At 36.4% G+C, this 25,254-nt stretch overlaps 1 protein-coding gene across 13 annotated transcripts in view; it reads left to right on the top strand.

Annotated features, from left to right (window-relative positions):
• Positions 1-25,254, top strand: part of PPP3CB (protein phosphatase 3 catalytic subunit beta) — a 54,141-nt gene that overhangs the window by 14,661 nt on the left and 14,226 nt on the right. For 7 of the 13 annotated variants that reach the window (XR_010374916.1, XR_010374917.1, XM_064463629.1 and 4 more), the window contains exons 2-12: positions 1,994-2,194; positions 4,297-4,421; positions 7,664-7,775; positions 8,667-8,812; positions 13,984-14,123; positions 14,221-14,298; positions 14,393-14,487; positions 16,052-16,177; positions 18,166-18,243; positions 22,707-22,791; positions 23,602-23,699. Coding sequence is in view for 7 of the 13 variants with exons in the window: in XM_064463629.1 (XP_064319699.1) it covers positions 1,994-2,194; positions 4,297-4,421; positions 7,664-7,775; positions 8,667-8,812; positions 13,984-14,123; positions 14,221-14,298; positions 14,393-14,487; positions 16,052-16,177; positions 18,166-18,243; positions 22,707-22,791; positions 23,602-23,699 (1,284 nt within the window). In the remaining 6 variants the exon portion in view is untranslated. Of the gene's footprint in view, positions 1-1,993; positions 2,195-4,296; positions 4,422-7,663; positions 7,776-8,666; positions 8,813-13,983; positions 14,124-14,220; positions 14,299-14,392; positions 14,488-16,051; positions 16,178-18,165; positions 18,244-22,706; positions 22,792-22,843; positions 22,946-23,601; positions 23,772-25,254 lie in introns of those variants that run through there. The other 6 variants (XR_010374919.1, XR_010374918.1, XR_010374920.1 and 3 more) reach the window with 3 other exon arrangements.

A 25,254-nucleotide genomic window follows, 5' to 3' on the forward strand; every position in this document is an offset into this window, starting at 1 on the left:
ACATTTGTCACCGCACTGCTTGGCCTGACTTACTGCCCGGTTGGATGTGCTGGTGTGAGCGTTTCCGCAATGGTTCCCACCCCCAAGTCCTTCAGTTTAAAGCCCACCTCACCAAATTAGCCAGCCGCCTGCTGAAGATGCCCTTACCCATTTTGGACAGGTGGATTCCATCCCTCCCTAGCATGTTGTCGTCATTGAAGAACACCCCATTGTCATAAAAGCCAAACCCTTCACAGTGGCACCAGCCACGTAGCCAGGAGTTGATATACATTATGTGCCTGTTTCTGGCTGCTCCCTTCCCTCAAACTGGCAAAATGCAGAGAAGATCTCTTGGGCGCCAATGTTTTTCACTTGCTCCCCCAGGGCTCAAGAGTCTTCCTTGATTTTACCCAGGTTGCGGCTCTCAGTGTCGTTCATGCCTACATGAAATAGTAGCAGTGGATAGTAGTCTGTTCTTTTGATGAGCTGTGGCACCCTCTCGGCCACATCTCGAACCCTGGCTCCTGGAAGGCAGCGTACCTCTCGTGGCTCCCTGTCAGGTCTGCAGATAGGTGCCTCAGTACCCTTCAACTGAGAGTCACCCACCACGAGCACTTGTCGTTTCTTTTTACTATGTCCACTGTGTGTTGCTGGTACAGTTTTCCCTTGCAGGGGACTTTGCAGACCTTGCTCATGGGTGTCGTTAAGGCTTCATATCTGTTTCTGATTGTGATGGTGGAGGGTGCAGGCTGATGTGGAGTCCTGCTTCTGTGAGTCACCAGGGTCCACGGTGCCTCATTCTCGGCAGTGTCAGCCACAGGAACATGATTCTGAAACCACCTGCCTATCTCTGCCTCAGCTCCTCTAACACTGCGCAGCCTCTTAACTGTTCCTTGCAGTTCAGCCACTGACATAACAGGTTGTCAACCCATGCACACCTCATGCAGGTACTTACATTTTCATCAGGAGAGGGGTTTGGGCATTTGCCGCAACCCACTGCCTGTACTGATGTTTCCTGCCTTACCAGATCCATCTGGGTGGATGCATCAGATGTCTCAGGGGCTTTTGCTGTAGGAACAGTGGTTTTAGCTCTGAGGCGCGTGCCCACCATTTCGCCAGAAACCAAAACACCTGCCTGGCCTGTAGATGTACAAGTGGTCTGGGGAGTCCCTCCTGCTTGCCCTGCCTGTGTGAACTGCTGTGCCGCACCCTTCTGACGTGCCACACCCTTCTGACGTGCCACGCCCTGTTTGCCAGTCCTGGTCGCTCGCGCTCCCTAGGGGCCAGTTAAATCTCCTGCTGTTGCTTCTGGCAGTGCCCCATGCCGTGCCAGCTGCACATCAGCCTCCCTCGTGAGAGCTGTCAGCTCCTGACAGGCTGCTCTCATAATTTTTGGACATTATGGATAACTCCTAGATATACAGAGTTTTTAATTTGAATCTTCATAAGTACATTCTAATAATTGGAGGCAGTTCTTTGCAGACACTGGCCAGAAACATCTGGTTTTATAGCCTCCCAGAACATGTAACTTGCTAGACGAACTCAAAGCTGTAGTTTGTTTAAATAGATAGAATTCATTTCTGTGCAAATTCAATCCAAAGTATATTATGTGGACCTAAGAACTTTATTTAAAATGTCATTTGCAAGTTTGAGTGGATATTATATGGATATCCTGCATCCCCAATACTTGTTGAGTCCTTTGGAGAATGGCAGTGTACTGGAGAGAGGTGTCCTTTTGCAAAGGCAGTTTGCCTCTTCCAAATGCTGTGCGTATTATTATGCCTTCTAACACTGTTTTGTGGTTTCTACAAAGTTGCTCATTATAGGTGTTAATTTTTAAAATACATACACAGATACCACTGTTCCGTCCAGATTATAATGATGTCATCAAGCTGATTGAAAGACAAATTTGCTACTTTGTATGGCAGCTATTCCATTATAGATCCCATCCTAGATGGAGTATATTTTTAAAATAGCATTGTTACAACTACTGTTTCTTCTTTTTAAATTTTAGCTGTCCCTTTTCCACCAACACATCGCTTGACATCTGAAGAAGTGTTTGACACAGATGGAAGACCAAGGGTTGACATTTTGAAGAACCACTTGATAAAAGAAGGCCGAGTGGATGAAGAAATTGCACTTAGAATCATCAATGAAGGTGCTGCAATATTGCGGAGGGAAAAGACAATGATAGAAGTTGAAGCTCCAATTACAGGTAATATTTCTAGATAATTTTATTCATAATTGAATTTGAAAAAAGCTGGATTTTTTCAGTAGTAGAGTTTGTCTTAAAAATTGCAAAAGTATAATTTCTGTATAATCTTATTGAATTATCCCTCACAACTGCATTTGCTTAACATTACTCAAATGGTCTGAAAAAATATGCTGCATGTTATTTGCAAAATGAAGGCATTAAACCTACTGGAAAAAATAGCGTGATCGGTATTAAAATGACAAAATAGAAAGTAGCTAAATGCTGATGCCTGCAATGTTGTAAGTGGGAATAAAGATATCTACATGGAATAAAAAAATAAACTCAGAATTGTCCTGCAATGTCAGTATGTGAAGGGAAGCTAATGGCTGTGTGGTTTGAAGCAAATACTGTGAACCGGAATTCTGATTGAAAAATACACCCCTATAGGTGAGACTGACAACTGCATGTAAAACCATGTTCTGTGAGGGTGGTAGTACTGGAAAGTATTGAAAGATTGTTTTAGCATCTTTAATGCGCTAGGACCAGGTCTGCTGTCATGCAAAACTGACTCCTGGGGGTTTTTTGATTATTTTCATGGTTTGACTAGTTCGGTTTCTGTTTGACCTGGTGAAAAGTGGAACTGATGTCCTTTAGTACTTTTATTTATAAACAATCCAGACTTACAGAAAATTGTTTACATTGCCTGTTATTTATTATAATGGAAGTAGATTTTATATTTGTGTTAAAATTAGATTTTCTTTCATTTGAATGTGTTTTCATCTAAATGGACGTGTACAAAATTAGGGTCTGAAACGCTTCTTTTAGGGCATCAGCTTGCTTTAATTTGTTAATACTGAGTAAATGAAAACATTTAAACAATGCATCATTATTACTGACTTCTTATAAGTGACTGTCTGAACTCAAGAGTCTCTTGAATCTCCAGATAAATATCCAAACTACAGTGTTGTCCATATGTTTAGAATTTTTATATTTCCATTTATTCAGGTAGTTGCCCAGAGCTACTGGTATATTGGCAGCTGGATACAAAGTGAAAGTTCTTGCAGCATTTGAGTAGAAATCTTAAGAAAAAGTACATAAAAGAGGACATATTGTATTTAGTCTAATACTTTGTAGGTTATGATGACAAATGGTCTGCTCCAAAGGAATAACAGCCTTTAAAGTGTGGTGTGTCATATCCAGGGTTTCCTTCCAAAATTAGAACAACTTTTTTTAAAAAAAAAAAATTTACTGATAAACTGTGAGACGTCAGAAGGTGCTGTTCATCAGTTGATCAGTGACAATTTCATCAACAGAAGGCATAGTCTCTCAAATTCCTGTTAAGTGTTATCAGCAATACCTCATGCAGAAGCAAGAAGGCAGCTCTTGACTTCCACTGAGCTGGGTACTCCTCTGGGAGTGAGGAGTTAGGAGCAGTTGTCTCTTCCGTACTTACTTTTTTAAATTTTTTCCTTAAATTGTGAGATGACCTGGTTTTGCTGTGTGCTTTTCAAAGTCTTCCCATCTGCTATCTTTGGCACTTCTGCCTTAGGTTGCTGACCACTGGTCTTGTCCTGTGTCATATTCTAAAAACACAAGAAAAATCCAGTGTTGAAATAGAGAGCATGGTTATTTGAAGGAGAAAAGTAACTAAGCAAAGAGAAGATATTATGATGCTAAAAGGTATGTTAGTCTGACTCAGAAACAAAAGCATACTCCCTGCTTCCTTCAATCCCACATGGACACAGCAAATTGCTGCAAAGCAGCAGGCATTTTCAAGCATGCATAGCAAAGAGAATTTGCAAAGATACGTAAGGGGTTGGGGAGGACAGTAAAGAGCTGCTGGCAACTTTCAAGACCTCAATGCTTAGTACATTAATTGGGTTTGAAAAGTATTCCACAATCTGCTAGACTGAAATAGAGCTATCATCAGCGTTGTCACAGGTAGTGAGGACAGCATCTTAATGAAAAGCAAAGGGGGAAGCTTCAAAAATTTCTGTTACTCCTGCTTTATACCTGCCTTTCCTCTTAATTAGAAGTACTTTGTGGCTGATTACTTAACTATAACTTAGTAACTTTTCTGTTAGATTTTTAAAAATTAATTTGAACAAAATTTTTGCTTGCAGTGTGTGGTGATATTCATGGCCAGTTCTTTGATCTAATGAAGCTGTTTGAAGTGGGAGGATCACCTGCTAACACAAGATACCTCTTCCTCGGTGACTATGTAGACAGAGGTTATTTTAGTATAGAGGTAACTGAATATATTAATCTGTTTTGTTGTAAATTTTTCTATAACCACACTTTCACGGAGGTTTTAAAATCAAATTCTAGGTCTGCTTTGACATGTGAATGTGTTCTTCCTTGCTGTGCTTTCTCCTGTGACAAAGGCCTGTTTACAGGAGGAGAATAACCAGCCATTTGGACTGCCCTGTTGAAATCACTAGAGTTACTCATTTTTCCTCCTCTTTCTTTAGTTAGTTTTAAAAAGTTGAATTCTGTAGCATTCATTATTGTACAGAATCCTGCTTCTCTGGTAATATGCAGGAAGGTGTGTTTGTATGTTTTTGGAGAACAGGTGAGTCATGACTGCAATGTCTTTTATTATAGCTGTTTATCTGTATAAAGTAGATTAATTATACTTAACATAATCAAATATATTTTTAGTAATTATTAATATTTTTCTTTACTAAAATTCTGAGGGCGATTACAGATATTCCCTAAGGATGACCTGTGTTTCTGCCATTAATTTTTCAGGTACTTTGAATTAAAATAATTTTTTAATTTTCAGCATGTTTATTAAGTATACTACATTCCAGAAATATTCACTTATTCATATCAGTTAGTTTCAGAGCTATGATTTTTAAGTTAACTATTCTGGAGTCAGCTTGGGAAGTGCCTCAGCTTGGGATCTCTTCAGAGATACCAAATGTAATAGGGCGACATACCATCTGAAATAGTATTTTGCAAGTCATGGTGTATGATACTTCACTTCTGTATTAAAATTACGCTGTTCTAATAACGTGTGGGTATATACTGTGAAAGTATGCACAGTGCCTTTTCAGTTTGTTAGGGATGGTGGATAAACAGGAGATGAAGTGAGAGTTATTGCCTCAAAGTCATTTATAAGGAAAAATTTCAACAGACATTCCCTAATAATTTGATCTTCTTGGCCTGTTCTTGATGATAACAAATAATGTAATTGTCCTTGAAAAGGACATTTACATAGCTACAATATATGTTAATATATCAAAACATGGTAAGAAAGCTTTTCAACCATTACACTTACAAAAAACTTTTACAAAAAACAACGGATGGTTTTGGATATATTTATAAGAACAGGCTCATTTTTTTCTCATATGATTTTTAGTTTAATTTTTAATACAGTACTTAGCATGCTAAATATACTGGCGGAATAAGAAAAGATATGCTAAATATACTCTTGAAAACCACTCAAGGGTTCTTAAAAGGCTTGTCTTTATTGAGATAATCTGCTCTTTTCTACTCTGAGTGGCTGTTGGAAAACCAGTGAAGTACATGGCAGATTATCTGAATGAAGTTCAATTGCTACAAGTGCATGAAGGTGGGGCTGTGCTTTGTGGTCCTGGTGAGAAAGAAAAAAGTAGTACATGAACATCAGCCATTTGTTCTCCATTTTAACCTTAGAAAAATTTTCCTACTGAAGTTTTTCCCTTAATTAACATTTAGGAAGTTTAAGTTGACCTCCAGGATTTTTTGTACATGGTTACTTTAAAATCTTTCTTAGTGATTGGAAATGCAGTATACTTTTGGTAAAATATTTGACTTTTCCCAGAAAAGTGAAGGTGAAAATTTCTAAAAATGTACAGACAGTGAAATTTTATTGTTAACTAATAAATTCTTAATCAGTCTGTCCTGAAACATCTTTAATTGCATTGATATTTTAGCAGTAACCCAATACCAATTAAAAAATATCATCACTTCTAATAGGAAAGATAATTACATGCTGCTGTGATTGTGTATCGCAAACTGCTGGGATCAAGATGGAGTCCTTCACATAAGTGTGTACAAATTATTTTTTTTTTCTACTGGAAGTAACAGGACATAAAGAACCCTGACATTTATTTAATAATGAAAAATAAATATCCCAGTACAGCAAAAGTTTTTTAAAAATCTTTTTGTACCTCATAGGTAACATGCTTGAGAGTGTGTAAATCTTAGCAATTTAATCAAATGTAGTTATCCATCCACTGAAAGGAAGGCACTATTTTACCACTTCTGTATTAAATGTTTTCAAGGTTGCCAGCTTCTCTAAATTTTTCACACAAAGTGACTTGACTAAAACAGTTCACAGTTGTAGAATTTGCCAAATTAATTCATGTATTCATTTGATGATAAGCAGTTATTTTGTAAGAAACTGATTATGCTTTCTGTGGGAAACAGTTTTAGAGAGTCTTGGGACTTTGCAATGTATCAGGATATTTTAGAGTTACAGAAACATTGGAAAGCAAGTGGTATCATTAGAAAAATTACTATTTTGCATGTTTTTGCTAAGAAAATAAAAATTTGGGAATTAGTTTAGCTAAACTTCACAATAGACGTCTTTGATGTACTTCATGTTTGCTGTGTTTTTTAAAGTGTTCTTTTGTTTTCTTTCTTCTTTTGTGTTCTTACTATTTTATGCAAAGTAACTTTGAAGAATTATGGCTTCACAGTACTCATGTTGATTAAGAATGATAATAGTAATAACTGCTTGCAGGTGACTTCAATGTAGTCCGAAACTTCTGGGGTTTTGAGATTTCTGTGCTCAATTAAAAAACAAGAATCTGATTTGAAATTTAAGAAATACGTTTTGGGCATTCAGGACTGCTGGGTGGTAACAGACTCTAAACAAAAAAATCATGCATGTTCTGTACGTCTGTCCTCAGCTCTGTTCGCTGCTGATGTTGCAATAATAATGATTTATGAAACTTACTATAATGCTTTGAATTTGGTGCTTAAACACTGAATACACAACCAGCTTTCCCAGTTTTTTGGGAAAAAAAAGTTTACTCTGTCCATTCTTAGTTTAAAAACGGTCTCCAAATTATATAGCTGACTTTAATGTAAATAGTTTGCAGGAGGTTTTTTCTTCAATCTCTATTAATAAATGTCTTCGTCTAGTGCCAGTGTTTAGAATCGTATTATAAAAATCAAATTTTAGGAACAAACACATACAGTATTTGTCTAGATGAAAGTGTTCTGCAGTATAATTCTGCCAAGTTTATTTTATTATTGAGTGTCCAGTAAATATTTTTTTTTTAGCATTCTGTGCAGCTGTTCTTAAGAAAAGTAATAACCAATTTGCATAACATGTCCAGAACTGGACTTGGGGAAGTAGTGCTGTATTTTAAAACCACACATCAAGCTGTACTTGCTTTTGAAGCTGTTAACATTCTTACTCAATAGTTCTCAATAATAATTTTTAAAGTTCTTATAAACTAGTGTTTTTTACTGGATATCTTTGTTTTTCAACAGTGTGTACTGTACTTGTGGGTCCTGAAAATTCTCTACCCAAGCACATTATTTCTTTTGAGAGGCAACCATGAATGCAGACACCTAACAGAGTATTTTACCTTTAAGCAAGAATGTAAGTACTGTCTAAGAATGTAAAATTAGCTTACTTCCAACCTGCTGATCTACAGTCTGTTATTTGGCTTGAGAGATGTCTTGTTCGTTTCATTGAGGTCTTGCAGACATTTGGGGGTCCTGTTGACTTCTGTAGAACTGCTCACAGTTAAGTGTGATGTTGGAGTGCAACTTGCGTGGAAGACTGCTGTCTGTAAAGATAATATTATGGAGTTAAATTTTTATGTTTCAATCCTGATTTTAAAATCCTGGAGAGAGAAAGGTTATGTTGCTGTCTCGGCTATTACTGGGAGTGCGAAGTAACTTGCTGAGCAGCATTGTGAAGCTGGCAAGAAAACCCTACTGCCAAGTAGCTTTCCCGTTTTGGAGAATTGATTTCAACTGTAGTAGTAAGATAACTCTTTTGGAGATGTAACCTGCTCCTCCATTGGGAGGCTTGTGTAAGTATTGATGCAATGATAAATGGATCATTTGCCCTGGTAAAACCCTCTTTGATGTAGGTGAAAGTGATGTAATCTACAAGCAGTTCTTTGTTTTTCACTGTAAATGAGAAATCACAGACTTCTCAGTAGTATTTTGCACTGAAGCATGCTGTGTAATTCTATAATGCAAAATAATTCTGTGGGGTTTTTTTTAAAAAAACAAAAGTAGTTTCTTCACACTTGAGATAACAGAAGAAGAAATGAAAAATGTTTATAGTTCTGGAAGAGAATATGTCTTAGAAATGTGCTTACTGTTGTGGTGTTTGGTAATGCTGTTAAACCCAAAAATATTTATTGCCGTGGGGTTTTTTTAATAATTCACCTTGAGATTTGCTCTTATAATTACAATCCACTAAATTACTTCTTCCATCTAATATGGTTCTTAATGTTTTATATTTTCTTTCCTGCAGGTAAAATAAAGTACTCAGAAAGAGTCTACGATGCTTGTATGGAAGCTTTTGATTGTCTCCCTCTTGCTGCTCTTTTAAATCAACAGTTTCTTTGTGTTCATGGTGGACTTTCACCAGAAATTAATACACTAGATGACATTAGGAGGGTGAGTATTTTGTGTATTTGAAAATAAGTGGAAATACAGATATTTATATGACGCTATACAAAGTCAGGTTTGTGAAATTGTCAGTATATTGTTCTCTGTTCTTGTCTCTCTTGGAAGTGTAAATCAGGAACTGAATGTAGGCTAAGCAGTATCATAATTAAAAACTCTTGGATTATCTAGTACATTTTTTATTAGTGGATCTTATTGGAACAGCTGGGACTGTTACAAAACACACACAAAAAACCCCTCAAAAACTCCACATAGTGTCCGGAAACAGGGAGTACATGTAAAGAGCTTCATATCCAATCAAAATAGTGCTTTGTGTTTCTTTCTAGAGCTAGCATTCTCATGGCTTTCAGGACAAAACTTGTAGAAGTTAATTGTAGTCTTAAAATGGTGTGTATATCAAACATCATATTTCAGTTATTCTAATATTTCTTCAAAAACTGGGTTTTTTATGCTCTTGATGATGTGGGTTTTGGTTTTGAAAGAGTGTGAATTTGCAATAGTTAATGGAAATTCAAATTGCTATTTAAAATGGTAAATTTGGTAGGCATTTGAACAGCTCTGGAGTGCTTCTCACTGTCGTAAATGTGCTCAGTATATCAGAAGAATGAAAATAAGTTTTTTAAATTATGTAATAGGAACACTAAATAGTGGTGTGCAATTTAAAGGGAAGATTGTGATGACGTGAGGTGTCTGTTTCTAATAACTTGGCTTCAACTTGCATGGACTGCTGATGTCAGGTGAAGATTTTATCAGATGGGAATTTTGACTTAATTGCTTTTTTTACTTATTTGAGTTAACTTAGCTGACATCTTGACTGCTGTGTTTGGAAACCAAAACCATTCCTGTTATGATTAACAACTGCTAAAGTGTAGTTGATTTCAGCTTTAAATATCAATAGGTGGTTCTAAGAAAGCTTTGGAATTATGGGTAAGGATGGAAGAAAAAAATTGTTTATCCACATATAGAAGGTATGTGGGGGCCTATTTCAAAAATTATCTAAATAACACGGAGAAGGAAAAAGTATGTTCCTAATTTGTTTTTACAGTATATAAATATTGATGGCCCATTTTGTCTTTTATCTTCATTTATTGTATTTCTCATTTTCTTGGCAGTTTCTTTGTGCTCAATTTTTCTTATTTACCTCTCCCTCTCCTCAGATTTATAGGCTACTGGTGAATTTCTGAATTCACCAGATTTTGGGGGTTTTTTTTGTACTGACTGGACCGTTTCAGAGGCTGGAATGTCTGCTTATTTCACTTACAGATACTACACTGCCAAGCAGAATGATGTGAGAGGAGAATAGAATGGTAGAAACAGCAAGGAAGCATATTTACAAGCTCAGTCAGTGGTGTGAGTGAGAAAATGTACTGAGGCACATTGCATTTTCGGAGCAAATACTAACGTGTACAGAAATCGGTATGCATTGGGCAGAGAAAGATGAGTAAGAAAGTGAAGTGAAAAAACAGTGCCATTCTGACAAGGCCTTAACACTTCCCACATTACAGATGAAAAGAAGCATGGTCAAAGCTTTTTGGAAAGTAGTGTAAAGGAAACAGTCTGGAAAAACACCTTGGAAAGTCACTGTCATAAGATTGTGATGCATTTTTCTTTTAGTCTCAGTCTTGCAGCTAATCAGGTTTCAAAGTGTCAAATTTCTGTTGTCTTGGCCTGTGCTTTCGTATGTGCTTCTATAAGACTCAAGGCTACATTAGGATGAAATATAAGCTTGTATGGTTTTTATAAATATATGAAAATCTACATTGTATATTGCTTCTGATGAAAACATTTTAAAATGTAAAGCGGTGTTATTAGAACTCTTCTTTGGGCCTTTTTTATTTTTTAAAGAATCATCTGGTAACTTGGAAAAGGCACTATTCATGGGTTGGCAGCAGCATTAGTAGCTGCATTAGAGCTTGGCATGCACTGATATTGTAAACGTATTTAAATTAAATGGGTGATGTGAAATGCTCTTTTTATATTTAGGAAAATATCCTATACTTGTGGTACAAGTGTGGTGTGTGAAATTACTTCTGTAAACAGTCGAGACAATTGTATAATATTACAAGCCTTCTGGTTTATTAGCAAAAGTTCTTATCACAGAGAGGTCTTCTCTGCAAGCATGTGTAGGCATAACCATCTGGCATAAGAAGGGAAATCACAGCTCTATAAACAGTATAAGAATCACCCAAGAAAAAAAGAAAAATTCTGTGCAGATGCACTTTCATCCTGGATGAAGTCTTTTGTCAGTATTATTGACATTCAGGAGGGTGATTAAACTACACAAATTAAATTATTATTTTTGCTAGCATAAAGTTCTTTCCAGTAGAGAACAGCTATCATAGTAGCTATGACAGTAAAGCCTAACCAGAAAGATTGCTGCAAGTGCTTCTTATTTTTGGGAAAATGGAAGTTTGTGAAACTTGCAGTAATCTGATTTTTATTGTCTGAACTTCATTATGCAAATGTTCTGGCTGTGTTGGTAAAGAGTGTCTCTTTCAGACTCATGTCCATGAACACAGAGATGCTGTTTAGTTGATTTCATTTACGCTGCCAAGACTTCCGCTGAAAAAAAAATTCCAGGAATTGTGATTTTTAAGCTTGTTATTTATAAGGAGAGAAGTGTCCAGATAAGGTTATGGGCACTCTTAATTTAAAGAAGAGAGAGAATTTTCTTCCTCATTCACAACAGATGGTCATTCTGTTGTTTAGTTCTTGGTCATACTGAGGCTTGATCAGCAAAGCGCCTATATATGGGGCCACTGCTGGGAATCTGTCTTTATATTATGTTGCTTCCTTTCTGTGCTCTGGTGAAATTTCCTTTTCTTTAGTGATATATAAGATGACTGCCATGCTTCACTGGCTCCCTTCACATTGTTTTTAGGGTTTTACTATGTGATAGTTCTCAGGAAAATTAGGACAAAATTAATTAAAACTGGTATCTGTATCTTCAAGTGTGTGATGGTCTTTTGCCTCAAAAGTAGAGTAGTTTCAATTTGCTGTACTTTAATCTACCTCCAACATTTTGCTAGTCCTGAATTTGAACATCCATGTGGAGGTATGGTGCACTTCAGTTTAGTTGCCCTGACTGCATAATACCGAGAAATTAATATTGATTTAAATATCGTATGGTATGTATTAAAAAATATACTGCCTATTTCTGTTTTAACACCAGGTGTAGTGATTCTTATTCTTGAATTAAATTGTCTTTCTCAGTTACCGTAATAATATTTAGAAATAGGTTACGCTAATTCTGTCTTGCCATAGTCGCAGCATATTCAGAAATAGTTAATCAGTAACAACTGTTTTGAATTGACTCATGCCCTTTGCTAACTTTCTTGCTGTCCTGATGTAGGGAAACCCTTAAGTTGATTGTTCTGATTTGATCTATGCAATCTGGGTTGAGTAGCTTGCAGTGACATTTCCTTAAATTTTGAGATGTCTTGAGAACCGTGGCAGTTGGTAGACTGTCTAGTGAAGGAGGCTCTGATTTGATGTGTATGTAAGTATATTTATTTTTTACAAATTGACCTCTTTACTTAAAGAAATGGCTACATTATTGTTCCAATGCTATGTGAAAGTAGTTTGGGAGAGAGGCTTGCAACAACCAAAACCTTGTTTATAATGTCTCGATCTATTTGGCCGAAGTCATAAGGAAAATCCTTGAAGAATAACTCAAGATTTCTTAGAAATGCTTTCTAGGCTTTCAGCCTTCTGTATTGCAGGAAACATCAGTCGTCAAACAGTTGAATCTTCCTTGTATGAATGCTTATGTTAGCTTCTGGACCCAAATTTATTGCTGGAGGTTTAGAAACTTGATGGTTTAATCTACAGAAATTCAGGTACTTGCAGAAGTTGATGGACTGACTTCTTCAATCTGGAAGAAATATTCCATATCGGGTTTATCATCCAGTGTGGGAAATGTTAAACCACTGGATTTTAAATATTGAATAAATTCCAACAACGTCAGTTAATACCTGCCTTGCCATTATCTGGCAGGAATTTGTAAAGATCTGGACCTCTCCACTTATGTTACAGGTGGCAGCCTCGGGAGCTCTGATTTTCCAGGGCATGAGAGAGCTTGGCACTACTGCTGGTTCCATATTTGCATGGATTCCTATGGACCGTTAGACTCAAATTCACCAGGTGCTCACCAAACCTCCCTTCGAACCTGTCATGAAGAGTTAAGTGTTCTCTAGTACCATCAAAGTCATCTTCTTTGGTATGGGAGGTAAAGTGAGTTAAATGCACTGTCCATCAAAGAACTGTTCCTACATTTCTTGGATAAAATCATCTTGTGAACAAACTCCAGCTACATAAAGATCAAATAAACTTTACATTGAGTCTGAGATACCTAATTTCATTTCTGGGACTTCAGAGGTTGACTGTTATTAAGCAGGGTATTTTCTTTTTATGTTAACAAATGCACTGTCCTCCTTACCTCTACCCCTTTTCACTGTGGTTACTAGGAAAGTTGCAGGCTGCTGAAGCAGGTGTTTCTATGTGGAAATCTATAAAGAAGCAGCTAGAGTAAAGAAAACAAACAAAGGCATCTCCCAAAATGCTTATGGCCCATTACAGCAGGGCTGTAGCTGAGAAATAAAGCCTGTACGAAAGAAGTCTGAGACACCTAAGCTAGTCACCTTGTCATTATGTTGTTAAACAATCTATTATGGAGACGGGTGTTTCAGGGGTTTCTTTGGTTGAGGTTTCTTTTTTATTATTATTTTTATTATGTCACTTTTAGTCAGTTCTAATTGTTCATGCTTTTCTTTTATAATTCCTGTTTTCTGTACTGTTTCTCTTTGCTAATTCCTGGTAGTGTCTCCAGGTTGGTAGATATGGCATGTGCATGAAAAGGGACCATTTTGTTCCTTGTCTGTAACTTGACCTTGTATTACACATATCCATCAGTCTGGAATTTATCTCCCTTCTTTTTACAACTAATAATCTTATTGCTCCTAACAGGTTTGGTTCTTTTGGCATGCCTCTGCCTTATTTCATGAGGAGGAGAGGAAAAAATATACAGAAACTACCTCTCTTTGATATGGTTGGGATTTATTCTAAGAACGCTTGGTATTGATGGATATGTAGTTTAACAAATGTGTAAAACTTATGGATTTCATATTCAAAGAGTCTTTGTGCTGTTGCCTTTTCTCAAACAGTTAGATAGATTCAAAGAGCCTCCAGCATTTGGACCAATGTGTGACTTACTATGGTCAGATCCTTCAGAAGATTTTGGAAACGAGAATTCACAAGAGCATTTCAGTCACAATACAGTCAGAGGATGCTCATACTTTTATAGGTAAGAGTATGCTATGGTCTATTTGATGTTTTAATGCTGACTCTTGCTGCGTATTTTAAGATAATTTCTTCTATTCATAATTGTTTTCATTTCACAGCTATCCAGCAGTTTGTGAATTTTTGCAAAATAATAATTTATTGTCAATCATCAGAGCACATGAAGCACAAGATGCAGGGTAAGTACTTTGTGTCTGTCAAGAAATTATTCACCATGTAAAATAAAAATTGCTTATTGCTGTAAGACGTAAAATAATCTGTTTGGTTTTGCAGTTACAGAATGTACAGGAAAAGTCAAACTACAGGGTTCCCGTCATTAATAACAATTTTTTCAGCGCCTAATTACCTGGATGTCTACAATAATAAAGGTAAGAACTTGTTATTAATAACTTATGTAATACTAAAATAAAAACATCTTACTAGATAAGTCATCTATTATCAACATTTTTTGTCAGGTAAGAAATGAAAGCACACAAAAAAAATAATCCGTTAATGAAAGTTATATTATGAAGGAGAGCACATGACATAAATGACTATCTCCTATAAGGGTGCCTTAAAGCACAAGCATGGGCAAATGTTCCCTATGTAAAAATTGTTGCTATTTACTGCATATGAATGTTGCACCTGGTGTTTTTCAGTCAGGCAAGGCTTTCCTGTGCTGTGAGTTTGCACTCCTTTGGTTGTCTTTAGTTTGTGAACTGAGTAAGGAAGGGAGGAAGCGTTGATCAGTAGCCTATGCATAAATAGTTCGTGTTGCACATCATGGCATACAAGCATCTAATTGTGATGGTACAAGGCCGTAGTGTCCGTGTATGGGAAATCAAAAAAGAGCAAGTACCCATCTAAATACTGATCACCATCGGACATGTTATTAGGGAGGTGTAAAACAGACGGAAGGCATTTTTGTCCATCCTCTGCTTAAGATAAAATTGCACGGAAGAAGCATGCTTAATAGTGTGGAGAAAGAGTTACAAGTCAGAATTACCGAGACAACCTTAGCTGTGCTTTAATATTATTAATAGATGAGAACAAAGTTCAACAACTGAAATAATTAAAAATAAAGCCTGACGAAATTCAAGTGCGACACTGAAGTGTGGCATTTCAAGTGTGTGATGAATGAATGATCTCCAAATGTTCAAATAGTGTTCCTTTGAAACCAAGACCTCTTTTCTATGAAATACATTGTGTTTTCTACCACTCACCTCCAAAGAACCAACCCTCCAACCCATACCACTTGTGTAAGGTGACTAAACGTATAGAGGAAAAGGTGAGCTGTTGTTACTTGCACTGATTGTAAACTAAAGGAGAAATAAAAATAGCTGCAACTGGCTTTTTACATTTTTTTTCACCATCTTTGTGCATATTCCGTTTTAAGAATTGTTTTTCATATCAGCTATTCCCAGTGTAATGCAAGCGTAAGTGTGGAAAAATGCAGTCAATACTTACTTAGCTTTAGAATGCTTCTGGTTTTCTGTTTTGTTTCCCTGTGCTTCCCCTTCTCCCTGATCCTCTAGATTTCTGTGGTTTTACTCCAGGCTTACAATGTGGGAAGACACATATGAAGAATAAAACCTGAATCTGGATATAATGCTGTTCTGAGTTGGGATTTTGTTAAAGCTGCTGAAATGATACCTTTTTGGGACCTTTTAAAATCTTTGTTCATTATAGACCTATAATAGGATAGTAAAAAACTATATTGACACGTAACAGTACCTTAAACAGCAACATGTGCAATAAAAATCCAAAGATGTCCATTAGAAATCTGTCCTGTAAATCCTGTGGAAGAAAGAGAATGGAGTATCTCTGGGATTATATTGTCCCAGATTATATATTATATAGTATAAAATAGAGCTAAGACAAACCTGTGACTTTACATCTGTGGTACTTGCAAGTTTTAAACATTCTTTTCAGTGTGCCTCAATTTTATTTTAGCTGCTGTATTAAAGTATGAAAACAATGTGATGAATATTCGTCAGTTCAATTGTTCTCCTCATCCTTACTGGCTACCAAATTTTATGGATGTTTTCACATGGTCTTTGCCATTTGTTGGAGAAAAAGGTAGGCAAAAGTTACACGTAAACTAATATCTTTTCTGTTTCTCCCAGATTGATGTTGGGAAGATTTTATATATATTAATTGCATAATTTCTGTGAAAACGGGTATCTGTCTTTATCAAGTAGAAGATTTGAAGTTACTCAACTGATTTGGAGGGGGTTTTTGGCATGTGAAAATGCCATTTCTGAGAAAAGATAGACTGAAATACAACTTGTTCTACAGGTTTGGGTTGTTTTCTTCACCTGATTCAGTCAAGATAGTTAAAACTGCATCTAATAAGGCAGAGGTGCGAACAGAAATTATAATTTCCATTGAGGGTGTATACCTGCATTGTTAAGTAGTACCTTTGAACTGCATTTGAAGTCAATATGAAAATTGTTCATGTTCTACAAAATGCTAGGTAATATACATTATTAATCTTGTCTAGTTCTAGGTGTAAACAATGTTGAGGTGTTAGTGTAAACTTGTAACTTTTCTATGTAGTTAAAACAGATTGACCTTCATTAAAGATAACTTTTTCCATTATAATTTTTCTCGTAAAAAAGATAATGTAGCACAGATCCTCTCCTTCCTGGCCCCCCGCCCCGAGTTGATAACTCTGAATCTAGGATACTAGGGCTCCAAGTAGTCTTCAGTTAAAAAGCAATGAGGTTAGAGGCATTTTGGGTCTGTTTAAAATCCTTCCATGATGGGAACGGCTCTTCTTATAAAAGAGATCTGGAAAGCTCTTTAAATTTCTTCGAAAAGTATTATTGAGATTATATATTTACAGTCGTATAAATTTAGGATTCTAGATTTGTTTACATTGTCTTTAGTGAGCAGTTAAACACAGATGATTCGCACCCTTTTTAGTCTGGTTAACCTACTCAACAATGTTGTTATTTTTAAACAGAGGGACCTGACATTTGAAAGGAGATTTTGTTTATATCTCTTACCTGATGATGCAGTAGATAACACTTTAAACAGCAAAGTAATACTCTCTATTTTGCTTTTGTTATGATGGTGGTAATGAGACACCGAAGTACTGTTAAATAAGTTGCTCGTTGACTTGCTCTATGCATAAGACTGCTGGGCTCATGGCCGTTCAGTTTGTCTTGCCTTTGGGCAAATACATGCTTCCACTTTTGATGAGGGATACAGTATCAATATTGTCTGGTCTGTGTTGAGCAGATCAGAATCAGAATAATTTAATTTTTTTCATTAAAGCAGAGAGTCACTCTTTCCCAAGAGTGGAGAATACCATAGCAGATAACACGGGGATTGTATGACTTAGTCATGAATAAATGTAGACAGCAATTTGCAGGGTTTTTAGTGGACAGAACTTCTGGAATAGGTTTCTGAACACTCTAGGGGGACGAGAAGTTTGATTGTTTTAAGAAAGTCTGATCTGCACAGGAAAGATGGAGTGGCAGAATAGGGAGATTCCTCGAGAAAGAAAATACAACCTTTTTAAGACAAGTTAGTGTATCTGCTATGTTCATATTTTTAAGAGGAGTTGGAAAAGACATGCAGCTTGAACCGTATTTGTATCATATTTTTCTGCGTCAGTGCTTCTGCTGCATGTCTGCAGGTGCCAGGAATGGAATAGCTTTCTCATTGTAAACCTAAATTTGAACAATCAAAATGTTTTCATATTTATGAAAATTTTGCATAAAATCTAGTGCAAATACTTATCCTAATGTAAAAATACTAATACACAAGAAGATAATTCTTATCTAAAAGAACTCCTTGTAAGACAGGAGAGAAAGTTCTGCTATGTTCTTTGATTGTCAGGTGGTATAGGTTTTAACTGCTTATTTTTCTGAGCTTTTTTAAAATTCTGTGATAGCAGACATGAAGAAAAACACATTTTTGAAACCAGATTACTGAGCAATGGCTACGATGTAGGAAGTTCATTCACTATAGTTGCTGGTGACTAGTTATATGTTGTGTATATGGAAATACTTTAAATGCTACAGGGAATGAATTAAGATTTATTTTTTCCTATACAGTAACAGAAATGTTGGTGAATGTTTTGAGCATTTGCTCTGATGATGAACTGATGACAGAGGGAGAAGATCAATTTGACGGTAGGAGTTACTTTAAGATATCTTAAATTTTTTAATGGTAATAACTTATGAAACAATAGTTAACTTAGTCTGCTGTATTATTTTCTGGAATCTGAAGAAAATTGTCTTCAAATTTTTCTTTAGATAGTGACACTTTGTGGGGGCAGAGAAGGGAATTGTGGTTTTGTGTTTGTGATCAGGAAGCACTAATGGTATCCTTTGCAAATATTAATATCTGATTTCTATTTGAAACTTTCCATGGAAAATTCTCATAATTTCTTGGCACTTTAAATTTGAAAAGTACTAAACTTACTTTGCATTAGCAAATTTAGAATAAATTTATTATAAGACATTAAATTTCTTAATAATTGCTCGTCAATGAAGAGTTTCTATAGGTGAAAGTCAAATATAATTCTTATGGCAAAGTATTATAGAGAAAGTATGAAATAAAGTGTAAGTCTTGGTGTTTGAGTTTAATGCGTGAAAGGAGAACGTTTATGTGTATGTTGTATAATATGAACTTATGTAATGAATTATAACATCTTTCTATCTTGTAACCTGTGATACAGTAGATTGTTAAGATGTTTGTAGCATGATGATTAAGAAGCAACATTAGCATGAAGACCTAGTGTATCATACTTTGTTTTGTTGGTTTCTTACAGTAGTGCTTAACATCACACCTAAAGGTTTCTCAGACTTGCTCCATTTTATCCAATAACAGAACTGATTTGGTGGATTGTTTGATGATGGGGGAGGAGGAAGGAAAGTTTTAGCAGCATCTGAGGAACACTAAAGATCATTTATAAAGATAGCAGAGACATGACCCCATTCTTATGTTTGACGACTACTGTGTTCAGATTCAGTAGGAGAATAGTGTTGTGCCAAGCAGCTGTGTGTTTTCGATTGGAATGCATTGGTTATGAGCCATGTGAACTTTGCTGCCCTTTTGATTGTTGCCAGAAATATGGATACTTAGAAATAGTCTCAAATGTGATCCTGCAAACATTTAATTGATGTTTTTCATTCAAGTAATCCTACTAAATTGATCATAAAGCAGTTACACCAGGCATTTGCAGGGTAGGGTTTGGTGGTATTCTGAGGTGTTAGGATTTAGGTTGTCCAGCTTAAGTGCAGTTATCAGCTGATTGCATATGCCCTATCTTTAGTACAATAGTTACAGTTTCCTAATTCTTCTGTCTCCTTTAACAATCTCTTTGCTTGATGCCACCTAGGTACTGTCTACGCTTTATCTTTCTATGTGAATGGATTTTTAACTGTTGACTTCCAAGCTTTCACTTTTTTATCATCAAATTTTAAAATACACTCAACAATTCCACTTCTTGTTCAATGAATGCATTTTTAAGTGTTACAATTTTCCATTTTATTTTTTCATATTTCTTCTCCATTCCTTCTTTATTACCACTGCCAAGTTAAATATCTTTATTTTATTTGTCTCACTCACCTTTTTCTCCATCGTTCACTTCCTTTTTTTCTGGACTCTCCATCTGAAGAGCGACTCATATATGGCAATAAAAAAGGTACAGACCAGACAGAGTAGGAATGTTTTGAAATATGACTTCACAGAACCTGGCACTATAAAAATTAATGCAGAAAATACCTTTCTGTTGAGAGAAGTATATAGCATTTTATTATTACCAGTTTTAATGGAATGTTTATAAAGGCTTGTGTATTTTGTTATCAGAAGTCATATTCCAAGACATCTGTCTTTCTGTGCATGAATTTTTTTTCTCCTTTCTTCCATTCTTTTTTTTTTTTGGTAGAATTTCATTCTTTTACCTATATCTAAAATTTTGTCTTTGGTCCTGCATGTGTAGGGAGCGTTCAGTTGTCTGTCTTGCTCTTTAATTATCGTGAGCTTTTTTTAAGATTGTGCATGGAATGTGTTTATACAATGTTCCAAAACCTGGTTTGTATAGTACTTCTAGTTTCCTTCAACTGAGATGTCAAAAAGGTACTTTTTGGTTGTATGTGCAATTTTGAAGGTGGCTGGATACAAAATGTAAAAAGCAGCCTACTAACTTGAATTCATGGTCTATCACCTGTTTTTCAGAAACTGCAGGATAGATAATTCTGTGCAGAGAAATATCTTCTGACCATTACTTACCTAATAATCAGTTTGCACTCTGTATAAATTTGCTGCTTCCAGAGACTATTTCTAATACTTGGGAATGCATTAGATTACATAGATATTTCAAAAGGTTATGTGAATTCTTAGGAACGTAATAGAATGAGCATTTCAGAATTTGTTTCTTGTACAGGCGTTGGGAATGGAGAATGGGAGAGTTCTTTATTATATGTCCTCTAATTCAGGGTGTAATCAAGACATTCTTCTGCAAGCAGATGCCGCCTTAGTGTCCCTTCTCCAAACTAACCAGGACTCGGTGGCCATATTAGTGCAGTGCTGCAGCCCGTGCCAATGGTTGGCCTCTGGGCTCGGCTGTGTTACTACTGGAGGGCTGGGGCAGTGAAAGGTCACCTTATAAAACAAACAGATAAACAGACCCCAAACAAAACAAAAACCAAACAAACACTAAAACTACCCCAAACCAGCCTTTCTCCTCTTAAGGCACAGGGACCTTCCAGGCTCGAGATACGGGCAGTAGCGCTGCCTGAAATCTTTTCAGCTGGCATGTCACAGCTCTGCAGCAGTGTAGCCCTCGAAGAGGTGTAGACAGCAGGAAAATTGAGGGACTCGCAGAGAAAGATTGATGGTCCCTCTTTTAGCCCTCGCCTTTTCAAAAACTCTGAGAGAGTCCCCATCTCATTCTAGATCCTCAAGCTGTTATTTAATAGTGTTCAAAGGGAGAAAGTAAAAACTTCAAGAACTTTAAAATAAATTATTTTCAGTAAAAATTGAATGTTTCAGCCTATCCTATGCAAAGTTTTCCTGAGCTTTCTGGTTTGGTTTTGTTTTGTTTCCAATTTGGTGTCTGCAGTTCATTAAGGTTGTTCCTTTGTCTAAAAAAGCTTTACTCAGTAGTTCCTGGCTTTTTCATTTTATGTAAATGGATTGTCAGATACTTGTCATACCCTGAGATTCTTTCATTGTGTTCACACAAAAGTTGTCTCTTGCTCTAGTGTGGTTGTTGCTGTTGTTTGCCCCATATGCCTTCTCTCTTGTATTCTGTTCGGTTTGGTATTCAGGGTGGCAAGTCTACCCACTCTTGTGCAACGGGAGGCCTTGCACTCTTGCAGCTGTGGTCTGAAAAAGGTGACTGTTGTGCTAGAGTGTATGTACTCTCATGTGGAAGCTAAATACTAGTGAGCAGGGATGAAAAAAAGGCTGTTTCTACAGCTGCCTTTTTTGAATGCGAGTAGACAAATTGGTGGATATGCAGCTTTCCTCCGCCCACTTCTGTGACCCTCTTTTCTACATTCTTGTAAATTAGTTTGGCAACTTTTTAATGAGTACATTTCTCCCAGGGTTGAAGAAAAATGATAGATGGAAGATCTGGAATACCTAACAAAGCTGTCTGAGTTCGTTCACTTTTGATCCCCTGTGGTTGAATTCAAAGTATGACTGAGTTACTCTTACCTTGGTGGGATTAATACTCTCCTTCCCCAATGGCTGAGGAGAAGTAAGGATTTTAGTTTTGATATCTCCTCATCTACCTGTACTGTTTAGTGGAATTGAGGAGTCAAAGGAAGATGAGGGGAAGGATGACTTTTATACATTGAAACAAACCAGCAACACCTAGTGTTGGAGAAAGGAGCTTCCGTTTTTATAATGTCAAGGTAGGCAAAGGCGGCTCTCCTTCCCAGTTGCCTCCTTGCAGAGTTTTGTCTTCATTCTTATCTGCTACAAATGTGGTGTCTCTCTGCTCTGTGGAATATGCAGTATTTACTCTAGATCTTTGGTACTTGTAATTTCTGCAAACGATGCAAACCTAAGATGATATGGAATATAGACTTAGGTGGTAAGGGAGGTAACACTGCATACTTTGGCATTTTATTTTGTGGGGGGTTTTGTGGGGGTGTGTTTTGGAGACTTGACATAAAAACAAGCAAACTAACTACTGTTTTCTCTCGGACAACAGTGTAAGAATTAGCAATAAATCTTTATCTTTTGTGGCTTTACAATCTCTTTGGCTTCTGTATTGGACTACATGCCTACATCTTGACATGCACAGATGTCAGTGAAGAATTTCAAGTGTAAAATTCAGGAAAATGAGTTATGATAATTACTACACCGTAGTGGTGGTAATTTAGATGCTTGCTAGATTTAGGAAGTCACTGTGAACATCCTAAACTTTTTTGTGTGTGTTTTGTGGAGACAGAAGTGATGGTGGTTTTGATGGCATTCTGAAGCCATAATTTTAGAACCTAAGTGCTCTTAAGTGTTTGGGTACTGGCCTCCTGTGAAGAGTACTGAACTGAAACAGTTGTGTTGAATTTGGTGTGCTTTAAAATGGTGACCCTGTAAATACTCATGAGCTTGAGACTCTCTCTTATTCCATTGAAAGTAGGTACAGCTGCCGCACGGAAAGAAATAATCAGAAACAAAATTCGTGCAATTGGCAAGATGGCAAGAGTCTTCTCTGTTCTCAGGTACTTGCATGACTTCTGCATTCCTAAAACCTCTCTTCTTTATGTATATTAGGAAAACATCTCTGTTCCAGGATAATGGATACCAAACATTTTTCAGGGAGACCATTACGCATCAGAATCTTGTTTGGCATATTGATGCACCCCATTGATGTTGGTATGTTTGGTTAAAGAATATTTTTAAGTTATTTTTGAGACATGTTTCAAGAAATTAGAGATCATCTTTAGTTTACAAGTTATTTGTCCAGCTGTTAACTATGAGTGTTGGAAAGACAATACCAAAATAGAGAGATTGAAATCAAGGGTGTAATGGAGGAGGTCAGGACTGGCTTAGGAAATTTCTGGCATACTAGAAAATTGAGGACTAGGGGGGTTTTGTTTCAGGTTTTTGTTTGTTTTCGGCTTTTAAAAAAATACCATTTTCTTGTACCTGAGATCTAGAGATTTCATTATCACATTTAAAGTTGGTATTTCCTGAAGCATAGACACTTCGAACAAAATCGTGGCTTGTTCTGTGGCACTGAGATATGCTCGGTACCTCAGGAAGCATTCAGTGCTGATTTCAAAGCTAATGAGCCTGTATGTGAATAATTACTCAGAATTTGGATCAGAAGTAATCAGTGTTTAAAACTCCTAGGCAGAGGAAAGATTGGTATGGAATAGAAATATTTTCCCCTTTCTAGCTGTTTGAATTTACATTTGGTTTGGCATGCATAAAAGCAGAGCAAAAACAGGCTCTCCCTACCCCTTACTTTAATACAACTGTTCATGAGTGGATACTTAAGGTTTTGTTGCTGTTTCTTCTCACACCAGGGAGGAGAGTGAAAGTGTGCTGACACTCAAGGGTTTGACTCCCACTGGAATGTTACCTAGTGGAGTGTTGGCTGGAGGACGACAGACCCTGCAAAGTGGTAATGATGTTATGCAACTTGCTGTGCCTCAGATGGACTGGGGCACATCTCACTCTTTTGCTAACACTACACATAATGCATGCAGGGAATTTCTTATGCTTTTCAGTTCTTGTCTTAGCGGCTGATACAAGCATAGTGTTATGTGTTAATCAGACAATGTGAAATGGATACTTAACCAGGGTATAAAACTGAAAGCAAATGAGTTGGCAGTCTCAGGCCTCATTTTTCAGACTTTGAGCTTCCTTAGTTTACCATTTCTCAGGTTGCACAGATGCCTGAAGTGGGGTGACCTTATAGATCTGGTGTTGAGGCATTTGATCGTTCCAGATACAAAAATGGCAATGTAATTTTGCTTCATTACTTGTCTGCTTTCCATTAAAATGATTTAATTATAGATGTGTTAGTATTTTCATTGACAATGTCAAATACTTTTTGATATTAATATTAACAAACAAGCTGTAGGCTGCAGAGTTCCATATTACACTCCATTGATAGACTGAAATCTGCTACGTTTTGTACCCTGGTAATTAATGCCAAAGTTTGTTCTCTATGTTGTTTGTCAAATGTTCTATGTATAATTGACCTCCCTGAATTGTCCTTGTAACATGCTGTTTCCTTCCTCTGCAGATGTAGCTGCTTTCTTAGATCTGTCTGTCTCTCTCTAGGTATAGATGTATGTCTGTATAAGTGTTAAAATTAAACCACTATCTCAGACACCTGTCTGTCTCTTGATGTAGAAGCAATGTTGTAGCACCTTGTTTTTGAGGTTTGCTGCATTTGCTGCTGCACATTGTGCATTTTGAACAATAATGTACTGGAAAAATATTCAGTAATTGTTATAAAATCAGTTGAGAATAAAGGGATTGAATTTAAAACTTGTAAATAAATCAAAATAAAAGGGTGTTATTAAGTGTGCATATATTTTTTGCATGAAAATAAAAAGAACTCTATACAAAATATACCTGTAATCTGGCTCATTGAATATTTTGTAAAAGGTTTTTCTTCTTTTTTTAGTTTGTTAAATCTTTGGATCACATTTTTCACAAGGCCCTTAAACTATTAACTAGGCTTAGGGAGAATGCTATGAGACTGTACCTAATGTATTAAAAGAATGAAGTCCACGTTTCTGTTCACAATGGTAGATAACTAAAATATAGCAGTCTGAATCTGGACTTCATATCAGCAGCACTCTTAACATAAATTATTCAAAGGCTTTTTATTGGCCATCTTCAAGCTATAACAAAGTATAAAAATGTTTTTTGGGACCACTGAATTTTATACCTACTGAAAGACTGAGACACGAACACCACTTTTTACACAGTCTGTTTTCCAAGAGTAGCTGCTTTTCTCATTTTGTGATTTAGGCTATTTTTTTGAATTTTTAAAATTTTCTGTGTAGCTTTTAAAAGCCTTTTCCTACATTTTCTATTAAACTATCAAAGCTGTTTTTTAATAGCTTTGAAACATGAATGTCACATTTTAAGTCATTTTTCAGTGGGCATATAATGTCTACAAGTAAGTTTATATGTCCAGTGTATGTGTGTGATCGTTCTGT

This window comes from Phalacrocorax carbo, chromosome 12 (genome assembly GCF_963921805.1).
Source record: "Phalacrocorax carbo chromosome 12, bPhaCar2.1, whole genome shotgun sequence".
Taxonomy (NCBI): domain Eukaryota; kingdom Metazoa; phylum Chordata; class Aves; order Suliformes; family Phalacrocoracidae; genus Phalacrocorax; species Phalacrocorax carbo.